This window comes from Lithobates pipiens, unplaced genomic scaffold, assembly GCF_037356315.1.
Source record: "Lithobates pipiens isolate NorthernLeopardFrog02 unplaced genomic scaffold, aLitPip1_a1.2 Scaffold_18, whole genome shotgun sequence".
In the NCBI taxonomy this organism is placed as follows: domain Eukaryota; kingdom Metazoa; phylum Chordata; class Amphibia; order Anura; family Ranidae; genus Lithobates; species Lithobates pipiens.
The window spans coordinates 84,114,127-84,130,251 of NW_027507758.1; the positions used below are offsets into that span (position 1 = coordinate 84,114,127).

General features: G+C 42.3%; 1 protein-coding gene across 10 annotated transcripts in view; it reads right to left on the reverse strand.

Moving 5' to 3' along the window:
* CDC42BPA (CDC42 binding protein kinase alpha) overlaps positions 1-16,125 on the reverse strand; it is a 354,685-nt gene that overhangs the window by 22,921 nt on the left and 315,639 nt on the right. For 4 of the 10 annotated variants that reach the window (XM_077485865.1, XM_077485864.1, XM_077485866.1 and 1 more), the window contains 3 exons: positions 15,168-15,291; positions 12,422-12,539; positions 5,774-5,959 (listed from right to left, as the gene is read on the reverse strand). In XM_077485865.1, the coding sequence (XP_077341991.1) occupies positions 5,774-5,959; positions 12,422-12,539; positions 15,168-15,291 (428 nt within the window). Of the gene's footprint in view, positions 1-5,773; positions 5,960-7,942; positions 9,590-12,421; positions 12,540-15,167; positions 15,292-16,125 lie in introns of those variants that run through there. The other 6 variants (XR_013276619.1, XR_013276620.1, XM_077485870.1 and 3 more) reach the window with 3 other exon arrangements.

The following is a 16,125-nucleotide window of genomic DNA, read 5'->3' on the forward strand; positions in this document are numbered from 1 at the left end:
CTCTACAATTAACCCTGACATGCTGTCCATCAACTTCTGGGCCACACTCTAACTGATGGCAGCCCATTCTTGCATAATCAACTCTTGGAGTTTGTCAGAATTAGTGTTTTTTTTTTTTCACTTGCCTCGAGGATTGACCACAAGTTCTCAACGGGATTAAAGTCTGGGGAGTTTCCTGGCCATGGACCCAAAATCTCAATGCTTTGTTCCCTAGGCCACTTCGTTATCACTTTTGCCTTCTGGCAAGGTGCTCCATCATGCTGGAAAATGCAGTGATCATCACCAAACTGTTCTGGGATGGTTGGTCGCTCTCAGAGCATGTTTTTGTACCATTCTTTATTCATGGCTGTGTGCTTAGGCAAAATTGTGAGTGAGCCCACTACCTTGGCTGAGAAGCAACCCCACACATGAATGGCTTCAGGATGCTTTACTGCTGGCATGACACAGGACTGATGGTAGCGCTCACCTTTTCTTCTCTAGACAGTTTTTTTCGAATGCTCCAAACAATTGTAGAGGGGATTCAGAGAAAATTACTTTACCCCAGTCCTCAGCAGTCAAATCCTTGCAGAATATCAGTCTGTCTCTAAAGCTTTACCTGGAGAGAAATGGCTTCTTTGCTGCCCTTCTTTAAACCAGGCCATCCTCCAAAAGTCTTCGCCTCACTGTGCGTGCAGATACACTCACAACCGCCTGCTGCCATTCCTGAGTAGGGATGAGCTTGGTGTTCGAGTCGAACATATGTTCGACTCGAACCCCGGCTGTTCGCCCGTTTGGCGAAGCCAGAACTCTGTGGGCCGTTCGCACCAAATTCGCGCGGCGCTCACGGCCCACAATGTACTGCGCCATCGCAGTGCATTGCTGGCTCATTATTGGCCAAGCATGCACTGTGACCCCACATGCTTGGCCAATCACAGCGCTGGCAGCGAGGAGAGCCATGATTGGCATACGCTGCGTGGAATAATGGACAAGGCACTTGAGGCAGAACAGAGGCAGGAAGAGGAGGACTTCCTTGCCTCTCAAGGCCCCCTTTATCCGGACACTGTTTCTGCTGTCCCACCCATCACACAGGAAGAGGAGGATGAGGAGGAGGATGATTGTGTCAGCATGGAGGTGGAGCCTGGCACTCAGCAGCAGCAGTCTTGTAGGGATGATTTACAGTCCCAAAAAACCCGTGGACTTGTACATGGCTGGGAGGAGGTAGCTGCGGATCATGTTGTCCTTAGTGACCCAGAGGACTCCGGACCGAATGCCTCAGCTAACCTACGCTGCATGGCCTCCCTGATCCTACAAAGCCTGTGAAAGGATCCTCATATTCTTCGGATCAAGGAGAGGGACCATTACTGGCTGGCCACTCTCCTTGATCCACGGTACAAGGGTAAAGTTGCCGACCTTATCTTGCCATCGCAGAGGGAGCAGAGGATGAGACATCTCCGGGAGGTCTTGCAGAAAGGTCTGTGCAACGCGTTCCCAGAGACTGGGAGGTTACAAACTCCTGGTCCTGGACAACGCGTTGCTGAGGCATCGGTCAGAAGGAGCGGTGGAGAAGGTGGCCATCTGACCGATGCGTTCAGACAATTTTTTAGTCCGCAGCCCCAAGGTATGATCAGTTCCAGCAACCATCGCCAGCGTCTGATTTACATGGTCCAGAATACCTAGGGGCAAGGTCAGACTTGGACACCTTTCCCATCGAAAATCCTGTGGCTTACTGGGTCTTGAGGATGGATCACTGGCCAGAGCTTGCACAGTATGCAATTGAGCTACTGGCCTGTCCTGCATCCAGCGTTCTTTCGGAACGCACCTTCAGTGCTGCTGGTGGCTTCGCAACCGATCACAGGGTGCGCCTGTCCACCGATTCGGTTGATCGACTGACCTTCATAAAGATTAATCAGTCTTGGATCACCACCAGCTACCAAGCACCTGAAGCGGATGTAACCAAATTATTTTTTTGGAAATATCACATCCCTTCAAGACTGCCTATGCTGATGCTGAGTGTCTGTCCTGTTATGTTGAGTGTCTATCCTCTTCCTCCTCCGCTGATATCTTGGAAGAACATTTTTGGTTCTGGGTGATGCCACCAACCCAATTTTTCAGCGTGTAATTACAATTTTTGATGCAATGCTTTGCAGCAGGGCTCATTCCTGCACTCCAAATAGAGTATATGGGAGAGGTTGCAGTGTCGTGGCACCAGTACCAGTGCCTAAGGCCCAATTTTTCAGCCCCTGTTTAACAGGGGCGTGTAATTACAATTTTTGATACAATGCTTTGCAGCAGGGCTCATTCCTGCACTCCAACTAGAGTATATGGTAGAGGTTGCAGTGTATAGGCCCAATTTGGGAGAAGTTGCAGTGTTGTGGCACCAGCAAGCAGTGCCTAAGGCCCAATTTTTCAGCCCCTGTTTAACAGGGGCGTGTAATTACAATTTTTGATACAATGCTTTGCAGCAGGGCTCATTCCTGCACTCCAACTAGAGTATATGGTAGAGGTTGCAGTGTATAGGCCCAATTTGGGAGAAGTTGCAGTGTTGTGGCACCAGCAAGCAGTGCCTAAGGCCCAATTTTTCAGCCCCTGTTTAACAGACATGTAATTACAATTCTATTATTATTATTCGATATAATATTTCACAGCAGGGCCCGTTCCTGTGCCCACTGAGAGTAACTGTGAGGACTTATAGTGTTGTGGCACCAGCAGCACCACCACCACAACCACCAAAGGCCCAATTTTTCTACCACTGTTCAACAATGGCATGTAATTACAATTCTTGATATAATCGTTCACAGCAGGGCGCTCCAGCGCCCACCAAGAGTCACTTTGAGGGCTTACAGTGTTGTGGCAACACCAACACCCTGTTCTGCCATTTCTGCAGAGCATATAGGGCAGGCCCCTATTTTCAAACATCCAACTTACAAACGTCTCCTACTTGCAAACGGAAGGAGACAACAGGAAGCGAGATGAAAAAAAGATGGACGGCAAAAAAAATTATACAGGGGTGATAACCCTTCCCTATGTTTTCCAAAAAGCTTAAAAATAGATTTTTTGACTGGAGCTACACTTTAAAAATGTACCAGTTCAAAATTACAAACAGATTCTACTTAACACAACAAACCTACACAGTCCCTATTTTGTTTGCACCGCTTGTATACTCCTGTTCTGAGTATATAGGGCCTGGAGGCCCCACGCCTTTCCTTTTTTTAATATGGGTACAGGGTTCCCCTTAATATCCGTACAAGACCCAAAGGGGCTGGTAATGGGCAGGGGGGGCTACCTATGCCATTTTTCTTAATGATTTTCATTCATATTGCCGGAACCAGACATGACATTAAAACAGCAAGCAGTTTTAAATGACTTTTTTTACGTTAAATATCAATTTGTGCAGGGACTGTTCTAAACACAGGAAACACGTGCCACTTCACAGGCATACTAAAGACACCCCCCAGGCACAAAATTAAAAGGAATATTTCACTTTTTTTTCACTTTAATCATCATTAAAATCAGTGCTCCCGAAAAAACGTGTTTTTAAAAACATTTTAGGCATTGACCCATGTCCCCTGGGGCAAGAGCCAGGTCCCCAAACCCTTTTTAGGACAATATCTTGCATATTAGCCATTAAAATTAGCACTTTTTATTTCGAACGTTTGAGTCCCATAGACTTCAATGGGGTCCTAAAGTTTGCACGAATTTTCGCAAGTTGTGTTCGAAAGTTCTGGTGCGAACCGAACCGTTGGGTGTTCAGCTCATCCCTATTCCTGAGCAAGCTCTGCACTGGTGGTGCCCCAAACCCGCAGCTGAATCATGCTGTAGAAGATGGTCCTGGCTCTTGCTGGACTTTCTTGGACACCCTGAAGCCTTGTCACAAATGCAGTGGAAATGTTTTTTTATGGGATTAAGTTAATTTTCATGGCAAAGAGGAACTTTGCAACTAATTACAATTCATCTGATCACTCTTAATAACATTCTGGAGTATATGCAAATTGCCATCATAAAAGGCAGCAGACTTTGTGAAAAATTAATATTTGTCATTCTCAAAACCTTTGGCCACGGTTGTACATGTTACTGTGCATTTACAGTAAAGAACTGCAAAATGTGTTTTTTAAAATGTAATAATGCAATGCACAGGTGTGAAGGGACCCTATGTGCCTGTCTCTTTTCTCCTCGCACATCAGCAATAAAAATATGGCAGAGGCCCCAACTCAGCTCTTCTCTATCCAAAACCTAAAAGCATAACTAAAGCTTTAGTTTTGGATAGAGTGAAGAGGGGCAGCTGTCAGATTATATTGCTGTCTGTTTCCCCAATGGGACACAGATGGCCAGAAAAATAAAAAATAAAAAATCAGACAGGGGCAATAATCCTTTCTTACTCTATCCAAAATAATAAAAAAATGTTTTGCATGTACTTCAACTTTAAAAAAACTTAACGTTATACAATTCAGCCTTCCTAAAAACATAGCAAAAGGGTGTGAAGTCTTAAAAAATAAATAAAAAGCTGCTTGAAGATAATTGAAAACTTTGTAAATGCTTTATGAAAGCCTGCTGTACACATTGCTCTTATATAAGCTGAAGACCATGTGAACATGGCCTTAACCAGGTAACAACCGCCTGTGGCAGGTTGGCTCTCCTGCGCGAATCGGCGCCATTGTACATCAGCTCTCGCAGGCGCAGTTTCAGAAGGCGCGATCTCACGGCTGCTGCAAGCGGCGGGAGCATTGTCAGCGGGTCGAGCGGACTCTATGTCTGTCGGCGACCAGCGACCACTTAGTACAGAGGCAGAATGGGGATCTGCCTTTGTAGATGAGGCGGATCCCCATTCTGACAGGAGACATGACAGAGATCTACTGTTCCCAGTGATCGGGAACAGTGATCACTTTCATGTCCCAGGCAGCCCATTCTCCCTACAGTTAGAACACACCTAGGGAACACACTTCTTGATTGCCCCCTAGTGCTAACCCCTTCCCAGCCAGTGTAATTTTTACATTGATCAGTACATTTTATAGCACTGATCAATGTAATAATGTCACTTGTCCCCAAAAAGTGTAATTTGTGGTCAGATTTGTCCGCCGCAATGTCGCAGTCCCGCTAAAAATCACAGATCGCCGCCATGACCAGTAGAAACAATAGAAAATAAATAAAAGTCCCTTAATCTATCCCATAGTTTGTAGACACGATAACTTTTGTGCAAACCAATCAATATATGCCTATTTTAATTTTTTTTACCAAAAATATGTAGAAGAATATATATATTGGCATAAACTGATGAATACATTTGTGTTTTTATGATATGTATTATAGCAAAAAGTAAAAAAAATAACTTTTTTTTCCCCCCCAAATTTGTTGCTCTTTGTTTATAGTGCAAAAAAGAAAAACCACAGAGGTGAACATATGTCACCAAAAGTAAGCTCTATTTGTGGGGAAAAAAAGGAGGATAATTTTTTTTTGGGTAAAGCGACGCAGTGCCGTATCACAAAAAAATTGCCTGGTCATTCCAGTCCTAAAGTGGTTAAGGTGAACCTGTTTTGCCCTTCATGTGCAAAAAGCAGTTTCATTTTAAAACAATATTTAAAATCTCTTGAAAGGCCTGAAAAATAAAAAAATCAGTAAGCCCTGCCCAGTGATGTGATCCTAAAAGAAAACATAATGGAGATTCCCTCTAAATGAATGAGCTGATGATGAAGGGTGCTGGGTGACAGAGCAGGCACAATGGCATGAAGCAGTGACGATGAGAAGCCAAGCCAGGCAGACCACACAGGTTAGTACAGCGAAGGGGCTCGCCTGTGCGTACCCTGTGATTGGCAGGGGTGGTACTGAGAGACGGGGAGGAGTAGGAGGAAGAGGTGGGGTGTGCGGGTTCGGAGGACAGGAAGTTTTCAGCAGAGTTTACAGTCATGTGATAGACGTGCTCAAAGTTGCTCGGAGTGGAGATCAGGCTGGAGTGATGGCGGAGGGGGGATGGATAAGGGGACCTTGGCTGATAAAGAGACAGAAAGGAAGACACAATCAGCACAGGGAAATAGCAAACCCTTTCCCTGCCAAAGGACGTCCCAGGGAGCGGAAACACCAGGGCCTGCAAAACCTGTCTGAGGAGACACACAAGACAATATATAGTGGGGCTCCCAACTACTCCACTATGCTGTTTAACAACATGATTTGAAGGGGAATTAATAGTAACCCTGTTGCCAAATTTAAGATTTAAATAACACAGCTCCATGTAGAGAATATATTTATTCTACTGCTGCCTGCTGTCTCATTAAAGAATCATTCATTGAAATCTCCTGGAAGAGTGTATCTCCTGTGTCCCCTCTAGCTCCCTCTGGTTCCTCCTGCCGAGTGCCATGTCTCCAAATTGCCCACCAGTAGCACCACAAAGTTACTAATTCACTCCTTTGTTACCTCTCACCTTGACTATTGCAACTCCCTCCCCAATTACCTACCTCTACACAGGATATCACCTTTCATTCTATCATGAAGACTGCTTCAAGGGTCATCCACCTTACCAACCACCTACCGCTCAGTGTCTTCCACCCCCCTCTGCCAATCCCTACGTTGGCTACCAATCACCCAACAAATACAATTCTACATACTAACAATATCATACAAAGACATTCTCAACATTGATCTACATCATCAATCTCATCTCAAAATATCACCCAAACCATCCTCTTCACCCTTTCCAAGACCTCCTGCTGTCTAGCCCTTCATCAACTTTAGGACTAATACAGAATACAACAGTAAGAGCTTGAGGGGATACAGGAGATCATAATGGCTCTCAGAAGTGTCAGTTTTCCAGCATTCCTCTTTTAACAGAACAATTTTAGGTGGTGCAGGCGGCAGGAGAGGTAAGTACTTATTATATTCTTTAAAGGCTATGTTCGCCTTTTTTTCTTTCTAAATTCCAGCTCCCCTATATACCAATATAGCATTGTACTTATTTTGCAAAAATAAAAAAGCTTTCCATTAATTTTACACAGGCTTACCTTACTCTCTTCATGGCTGTTTAAACACATGGCTCATTACTTCCGTCTTACTTCTTGGTAAGACTTTAGCTCATGACACAGGAAGGAATCAACCAGCTGAGGGTAGATGGTGCAGAGTGTGCGCTAATTAGATCAGCTGTCAAGTCCTTCCTGTGTCATGACCTAAAGTCTGACCAGGAAGTAAGGCAGAAGAGAGTGAGGTAAGTCTGTGTAGAATTAATGGAAAACGGTTTTATTTTTGCAAAAGAAGTACAATAATGCTATATTGGTACATAGGGGAGATGGAATTTAGAAAAAAAAAAAAAAAAAAAAAAAAGGGTGAACAAAGGTGAAATTAGCTTTTACGGAAGCTGCTATATGAATTTTAAGATCGTAGGACAGGGTCACTTTAAAGGGTCAACTTTACAACAAATGTTTTGCATCTTAGTGAATTTCCTGCTCCAAGCAAATTATTTTCTGTCCTCTCTCATTGCAATGCTGTTTTGATTTCCAAATATAACAAACTGATCTTGATTTCCTCTGATCTGTTCAGGCCGCGTACACACACGCGGACTGTTCGCCCAACCTTGTCCGCTGAACAGTGTTTGGGCGGACAGTCCGCTCGTGTGTGGGGCTTCAGCGGACAGTTTCAGCGGACAGTTGGCCGAACAAGGTCTTACGGAAATTCCGAAAAACTGTCCGCTGAAACAAGGTTTCAGCGGACTGTTCGCTCGTGTGTAGGCTTGTTCGGCCAACTAAGTCTCGCGCATGCTCAGAAAGGATTTCCACGTCGGAAGGTTGCATTGCAGTGTATAGGACGTCGTATTTTTCGTCCCGTCGTACGTGCCGTTCACGTCATCGCGCACGGTTTCAGCAAACTGTTCGTCCGTCGTGTGTGGCCATGTCCGTCCATGCTAAGTTTGAGCGGACTGTTCGCTCAAACTGTTGGACGGACAAAGTTGGGCCAACAGTCCGCGCGTGTGTACGCGGCCTTCACACTATGTGGAAACTGCAGATTTCTGCACTATAATACCACAGGTCTCTGGAAGAGCACTCAAAATAGAAAACATTTTCTATGTGCCCGGTTCACACTACAACAGAGCTGTGAGGTGCAGAGCAGATTAAAAAAAGAAAAAAGAAAAAATTGCAAAATGCATGGCACTGCCCCCTTAAAGCCAGGACACAACAAAGCACCACTTGGGAGGACAGCTAACATGCAAACAATGCTAAGCAGGTGCCCAGATTATTCACATTTTTGTGCCCTGTATGGTGGGGGGGTTACAAGGATTGCGCATTGCATGTGATGTTTAACCACCCCCAACATTGACAGCTATGACACAAAGCTTCTTCCTCATACATGGCTGTTTAGTAGGGCACTATGTTTTTTTATTCATAGAAATATTTGTTGTTTTTGAGAGATCACACTGGGTTTAGGGGTTGCTTTTGATAATTAAAAACAAAAGGGGAGAGGGTTTAAGGATTAGGACAGATGTACACAGCCATATTTCGGAGCCTTATACATGCTGCAGGGAAAATTCTAAATTATGGGCCTGTGTCTAAGGCGGACAATAATAACAAGTTTAAAGCTGAACTCCAGGCTGTTGTATAATACATAAATTAACGCAGCTCTGTATTCATTAATGTATTTGTTCACATAGAAGCAGGGTAAGTGCCTGTAGTACCTAATAGCAGCCTCTTGCAGTCCCTGAGCTCTGACTTAAAGAAGGAGATGCAGCACAAGGAGCCAATCAGTTGTACTACAGTGCAAGGATTATGCTGGTAGGAGGAAAGATCAGAGCGACAGGGAGGTGAGTCTTTTGATTTTCCTTAACTGTCCAATCACTGGCTGGGGGGGTGCAAGATCTGTAAGTGTTACTCAACCGCAGCATAAAAATTGTGTCACTTTCCCTTCCAGACAGGGCTATGCTGTGTGGTAGAGCTGTGCAAATTTCAGAACTGGATGGACTGAAATACAAATCCTTTGGGAGCTAAAGCAGCTCCTATAATATATGATATTAAAGCGGACCTTCAGTCATTTTTTCAACTTTCCATCTATTAAATCTTCTGCCCTTGTTGTTTTAACTTTGGATAGTAAATACCTTATAAAGCCCACTTCCTGTTTGTCTGGTCATTAGCCTAGGCTTATGACATCATGCACAGCCCTCTCTCTTGTGGGAGTTGAGTCATAAGAAGGCCAATGAGAGCTACAGGACTGCAGAGCTGGTGGTGTGCCTCTTTGTGTCTGTGTAAATCCAGGAAGTGAACAGACAGCTGCTTCAGCTGCCCACAGTTAAAATGGCTGCAGCCAGACTTAGTGGAGGGAGATTTCTGCAGCATATTTGGCAAGTATAGAATCACGGTATATATAAAATAATATGCAATAAATGGTTGGAGGGAAGCTTCAGACTGGCAAAGATGTTTTTATTACAAATTAAATGAGCAGACTGCAGTTCCTCTTTAAAGAGCTGGTTTGCCTGAAGTTCAGCTTTAAAGAAAAACATTTGTAGGCTGCTGTTGTTGAGTTTCCTTTTGAAAATGCTAGTTGCCAAGTTGCTCTGTTATCCAAAAGCTTCAATACATTGAGTCACTTATCTGGAACAGGTAGGCAAACTTGATCCCACTTTCCTCTGGCTGCACTTGTTCTGCTTCAGTGACAAGACAAGAGGACAAACATAGCCAGGGAATTAGTATTCCCAAAATAAATGTCCAAAAGAAGTCAGTAATAGTAGCCTTCAAATTTCTCGTACAATTTAAAAAAATTCATAATGATTGCAAACTTTGGCACTGTTAGATAACACCTGCAACCAAGTTCATGGAAGAGGGATGTCTTTGTGTGTCCAGCAGAGCCACAAGACTCTCTGCAGCTTGATTAACAAACAGCTATGACCTCCTGATTGATGAACTGTAAATTAGGGTTGCACCAATACTAGTATCGGTATTGGTGCTAATACCGAATATTTGCACAAGTATCGGTACTCGTGGAAATGAACCGATACCTGAAACCAATACTTTCAGGCTTGGTTCTTTGAGCTGTCAGTGGGTCTCCCCAGTGTTAGAGAAATCTGATAACTGGAGCTGTCAAAAAAAAAAAGCAGCCGGCAATGTTTATTAACAACATTGCTCAGCTCTGAAACATTGTTTCTTTTTGTATATTTATGTTTCTTCATCTGCAGATCAAAGGGATGAACAAATGTTCCTCTGTTTAACCCCTTAATTTACTAAAATCAGCTTTAATTAACTCCCTATTCTCCTCCATTTAATTATTATGTTCCTGCTTTTTTTTCTTTTGTTCACATCTATTTTATAAACGATAAACAATTAAAACTTTTTTTTTGTTTGCTTTGTTAGTGAATATTTTTACACATATATATCAATATATATTTACACATTTTACATTGAAAAAGCGCTAAATTAAAAAAAATCGATTTATTTCATTTGTAAATAACTTTCCAATGCTTTGTACCTTTGCTGACAGCTGAAGTTAAAACAAAACAGTTGCAGTAGTTATCGGTAATTGGTATGGTGAATACTAAAAAAAGAAGTATCGGTACTTGTACTCATTGTAAAAAAAATGGTATCGGTGCATCCCTACTGTAAATCCAATCATAGAGCTTCACCTAATGCAGAAATCACTGCCCCCCTACAGTGCATAATTATTATTATTACAAACACCAATTGCAAGGTAGTGTGGTTGGTGAATAAATGGTTAGGGATTATACAACATGACAGCACCATCATTCACGCATGCCTAGGGCAGTGACATCTCCATATAGAGATCTGTTAACCCTTGCCAATTACTAGCAGACCTGGATTTTATATTTTTTTAGAATCTCAGGAGGAAAAAATGAGGCTTACAATAAAAAAAAAAACAAGTCACTGATGTTAATTCAGCAGGGAAAGAACCTGTTAAAAGCTATGGCAGACATTGGGAAATCAGAAACAGTCTGTCATAATAAATCCTTGTAATTTACTAATGTCACCACTGGTAAAGGAAGTATTCATGTCCTATGTATCGATTACACAGCCTCCGGCTGGTCTAAGATTGGCCATACACAGTTCAAATCTCGAGATTCAAACCACTAATGGGCAGGCTGAATTACCAAGTTGATCGATCAATCAACTTGGGTACAACCAGCCTGACAGATTCGCTTGTGATCATTGCAAGCGGCTACTATAGCTGCTAGCGATAATCACTGTCCTCTCCCGGCAGGAGATACCATACAGGACCAGTGGTGGGTACTGGTCCTGCATTGGATGTTTCGGTGACAGGGGCAGCAACAAGACCAGCAGGAAGAACAACTTTGGGGGATGAAATAGCTTTTTGGGATTATCTCAGTCATTAGCTGGGGAGGTGGGCGGTAAGTAGGCTTTATCTTATATATAAATGTTAAGCTATTTGAACAGTCTTACTGGGATAAATAGAGTGTGATAGAAGGCCTGATATGCATACCTTTACAGGAGAAAATGCACCTCCAGTGCTGGTTATAAAAACATTAGGTATTTGGTCATGTGTTTTCTATTGAAGTTAAGGCTCAGCCAATCTATGCCAAGCCTCTGGTTCTACAGAGATCCTGTGAGCAACACCGAAGCAGCATTTACTCCAATAAAAATAAATATTAGACCTTTAGATTTCTGATCAACAGTAAACAGCATAGTGACTAAGTAGTCAATGTCCTCTTCCATCTGGCAGACTCACCTAGCCTGTTTGAAGGACGGCAGGAAAAGTTCAGCTCACGGTTTTACAGTCATTTAATACTTCCGCGTTTTCTTTTTTGGACAGACTGGCTAAGAAGTCTGCTATCTTGCATCAATACTGCATCAATCATATTGTCTGTATGGAGTTTGTATGCCCTCCCTATGTGTACATGGGATTCTTCCCAAAGTATATGGATAGTTACACTGTATGTATAGCCACAACTTTTTTTCATACTGTATAAAGTAGAGGATGGTTAAAACCCGTCAGTTTATTTTTTATTGTTTGTGTCCTACTGGGGAGATTCCTCTTTACTTCTTGTCATGGAAATGTCATGGGAAGTAAGAGAAAACCTCTTTAATTAAGAGGAATTCCCCTCTAAGATCTGTTGTCACCTGAACAGGTGTCTATTTTGGAGGATTTACCCTCATCTATTGTTTTGGTGCAAACAGTATCATTTTGAATTTCCCATCGCTTTCAGTCCCAGTGGCAATGGTCACCAAGACAAATAGAGAGGGTGAATATCAAAAGAGATACAGACAGGAATAAAAACCTGACAAAGGGTTAACCCCCTCAAACTCTATTCAAAATGAAGAAAACAAACGTTTTCATGTTAAATACACTTTAAATTACTCTACCGTAATTGTGGCTGGTAAGGACATTGGAGTGTAAGCTCCTTTGAACAGGGGCTGATGTCCTCAGTAAAGTACTGATATATAACACATATAAGGGCTCTGTACTATACAGGTGTCATTCTCCTGTTCACCACCAGGTGGTCTCTCACCATAGGAAGATCTTTCAGGATCTGGATGCCGTCACCGGGACCCATGTGTGCTATGTGGTTGAAGTTTGTGGGGTTGGAAATCAGTTTGTTTCTCATCTCTGGGTCTCGTAACATTTCCCTTGAGGACCAGGAAAAACAGAAGAGGAATGAAACTCGATAACTGGACATGACTGCGATAACATAAATGTGCCATGGCATACAATAACCATATAGCTCTCAATTTATTTAGTGCTGCACAGATAAAGCTGAACTTCAATCCTTACCTTCTTTTTTCCACAGTTGTAGCAAGTTCCTCTCCTGTGTTGAAATTGGTTACTTTCTATTCCCTGCAAATTTGCATCTCCATAATATAATTCCTTAAAGCTGCAGCAGCTATCTCAAGTTTGCCTTAATTTACTATCTGAACAACTTCAATCAACATCAATCCCCTCTCCTCCTGATCTGTGCTGTTGTTAGCCAGTCTCTCACAGCCATTAGATTTCTCTGTCATCAATCAATTTAGCTTATGATCATGCATGGGCGTGATCTTTAGGGCTGGTGTAAGTCACTGTACTGCTTCTCAACACAATATATGAAAGAACACATCCCCAGCATCCCTTTAGATCAGGGGTTTCCAAACTTTCTAAAGAAAGGGGGGGGGGGGGGTTGTTTCAGTGATAGTAATTGTGTTCCATTACTGGTGTAAGTGGGAGGAATTGTTGACCCACTGTTGAGGTCATTGAGCTCCATCATTGGTGCCATTGAGAGGAATTGTGCCCCAATGTTGGTGTCAGTGGGAGGAATTGTGCCCCATTGCTGGTGACATTAGGAGGGAATGTGCCCCCCTTCATTGGTGTCAATGGTGGGAATTATACCCCATTGTTGGTATCAGTGGATGAAATAGTGCCCCAAGGGCTGGATAAAAGCAAGTAAAGGGCCACATTTGGCTCCCGGGGAGCAGTTTGGAGACCACTGCTTTAGCTGTACATGCTCCTGATTAGCTGTGCAATGTGCTGAACAGTTGCTTAATTACATACTATCAACACGTAATCAAGAAACTAACCAGCACAGCTAAAGGTCTGCACCACCCAGTGACCAGCAGATTGGTATATAGGAAGGGATGCCGGAGATGTGTTCTTTCATATAGTGCTCAGTTTCTTGAAAAAAATAAATAAAAATCTAAAGCAGGGTAATGCAGCAGCCTGCCAATCTTACTGTCACTGGGTTTCAAAAGAGGCATTTCTTATAAGCAAAATAATGTGGTTGAAAAATGTTTATTGTATGTTGATCGGGAAGGAGGGGGGAGAGGGGACTTTCAAGCGATTGGCATTCATTTCGATGCTTGCCCCTCCGCAAGTATCGGCTGGAAAACTGAATGACAACAGCTTATGCAACACTAATAATTGATTCAGCCGCATAGGAGGTTGTGAGATGATTGGAGTTTATGTTATTCAATGGTATATATGTATGAGTAAAAATAAAAACTTGTAATGGCATGCATCTTTCCAAAATGTTATTTCAACAATATTTTATGTGGACAGAAATAAAATTCTCTAAGTTTTATACAATTTATTTTGTTCAGGTTATTTTAATAACTTGGTACCTTTTATATCCGATGATTTGTATATTATGGTATTGATAAGTTACAACTGAGAATATGGCATATAGATTATAAATCAGTCCATTTATATAATTTTATTTCTTCCTCAAAGGACCTTGAAGGACCTAAACAAGGCCAACTTTCTATCAGCAGCAAATAAACAAAAATGTAAATCAAACCATTGTCTATACGATGGTGTGAGCTCCTTCCAACATATCTTTATATAAATTACCCGGTTTACTAAGCATTGCATTAGAGTGCATGTAGCGGCAAAAAGAAAACATATACAGTGCAATGCATCAACATTTCCATGTTTTATCCCGTTAAAGACCCTACAAGTACAGAAAAATACATGTTGATCTCTCAGAAATTCATACAGTTTCTGTCATCAATTGTCTACTAAAACGTTGAATTTTATCAGCCCTGCCTGTTTTCTTTTTTTTGGTGAACTACTTTCTACATCTCTACAACACAGGGACTATTTTTTTAAGTTCAAGATAAGAACCAGGAAAAACACTGGAATAATGCACATCAGTTCTACATTCCTGAAATGATCAACTGGTATTTTTTTGCACTCAAACATATAATGTATAACAAAACACTTTGATGGTATACATAACAGACCATAAAGGAGCAAATAAGAGTAGTTTATTCTTAAGGTTTATGTATCCATTAAGTGAAAAGTGGCCAATTTTCTTCCTGGTCGCTGTGTATTCCACCGCTTTATGCTCTCTCACCTCCCTATTGGTACCATCACACTCTCTAGCCAATGGCAGGGAAAGAAGGTCACATCACTTACAAAATACACAGTTATTTGAAAAGATCTGATCACTTTTTATTTTTGTGTGCATAATTTCAGAGACACAGGTATACTCTAAAAGTAAACCTGCCAAGACTGAATTAAAGGAGTCGCCATTGTTGAAAATGCTAGCAATCTGGCTGGAACAATATGAAAAGACAGAAAAATAAATCAAAATTCCAAATCTGCATACTAGTTAGGTGTCAGTGTGGGTAGAGCAGAACATGAAAAGTCCACCCTCTAAGATATATGATACGTCCACCCATCTAAGATATACAATTCTGTCAATTGGGAAAATTCTACATTCTAGAACGAAAAAAAAGTTCTATGCTTTGAAAATAACTCAATATGCAGCTGTGAGCTGTTACCTCCTCTGCTGCATCCTCTCCTCCTCTGGGACACGGAAGGAGTACCTCCGTTTATTGTTGATGTTCCTCACCATTTGTTTCCGGCTGTTGTCTGACGTCTCAGGAACCACCAGCTCATCCCCTTCTGGGAATACAAAGGAATTATCCCAATTATATTACCAGTATTACCTACTGCCATTCATTACTGTACTTTTGCCATCCGATTACCTCATTCATGAATATACTACTGCCATCCGTGTAACACCGTCATTATTTGTACTATCCAGGGCCGTTTTTAAGGCAGGGCAAAAGGGGCAGCCGCCCTGGGCCCTGTCATTGTTGTGGGGCCCAAAGCAGCTGCCTCATACTTGCAAACTATCCCAGTTTAAATTCCCTTGTCTCTTAAAGTTTTAGTCCAGTGCTGTGTCCCGATATCTCAGTGTGAAGTGCTGGTACTAATGCGGCCCAGCTCTGCCCTATTGTTGTGTACAGATGACTCACCTGCAGAACCTGCGTTTACATGTAAATAACAGACATTCATATGTAAATAGTGGTGGCATTCATAAATAAATAGCTGTCGCTGGCGGCATTGATATGTAAATATAGGCGGCATATGTATATCACGCTCCCCTGCATTGAGGAGATGATGTGCTGTAACCTCTGGCAAACAATCAGTGAGCAGTAATATTGTACAGTAATCTCTAGCAACTAATTAACAAGAAGAAATCATTTGCTGTAACCTCTAGCAACTAATCAATGAGCCGAAATGTGTGCTGTAACCTCTAGCAACCAGTCAGTAAGCAGTAGTTATATGCTGTAACCGCTGGCAACCAATCGCAATTGCTCCCTTATCCGATATAGTAAACTGATTTTAAGTCTAGCTGCTATTTATTGTATGTCTCAGAGCAGGTGAAGAGTGAAATTGAATGGGGGGGGGGGGGGGGGGGTTGGGCAAGAAAATTTTTGCCCAGGGTCCAAT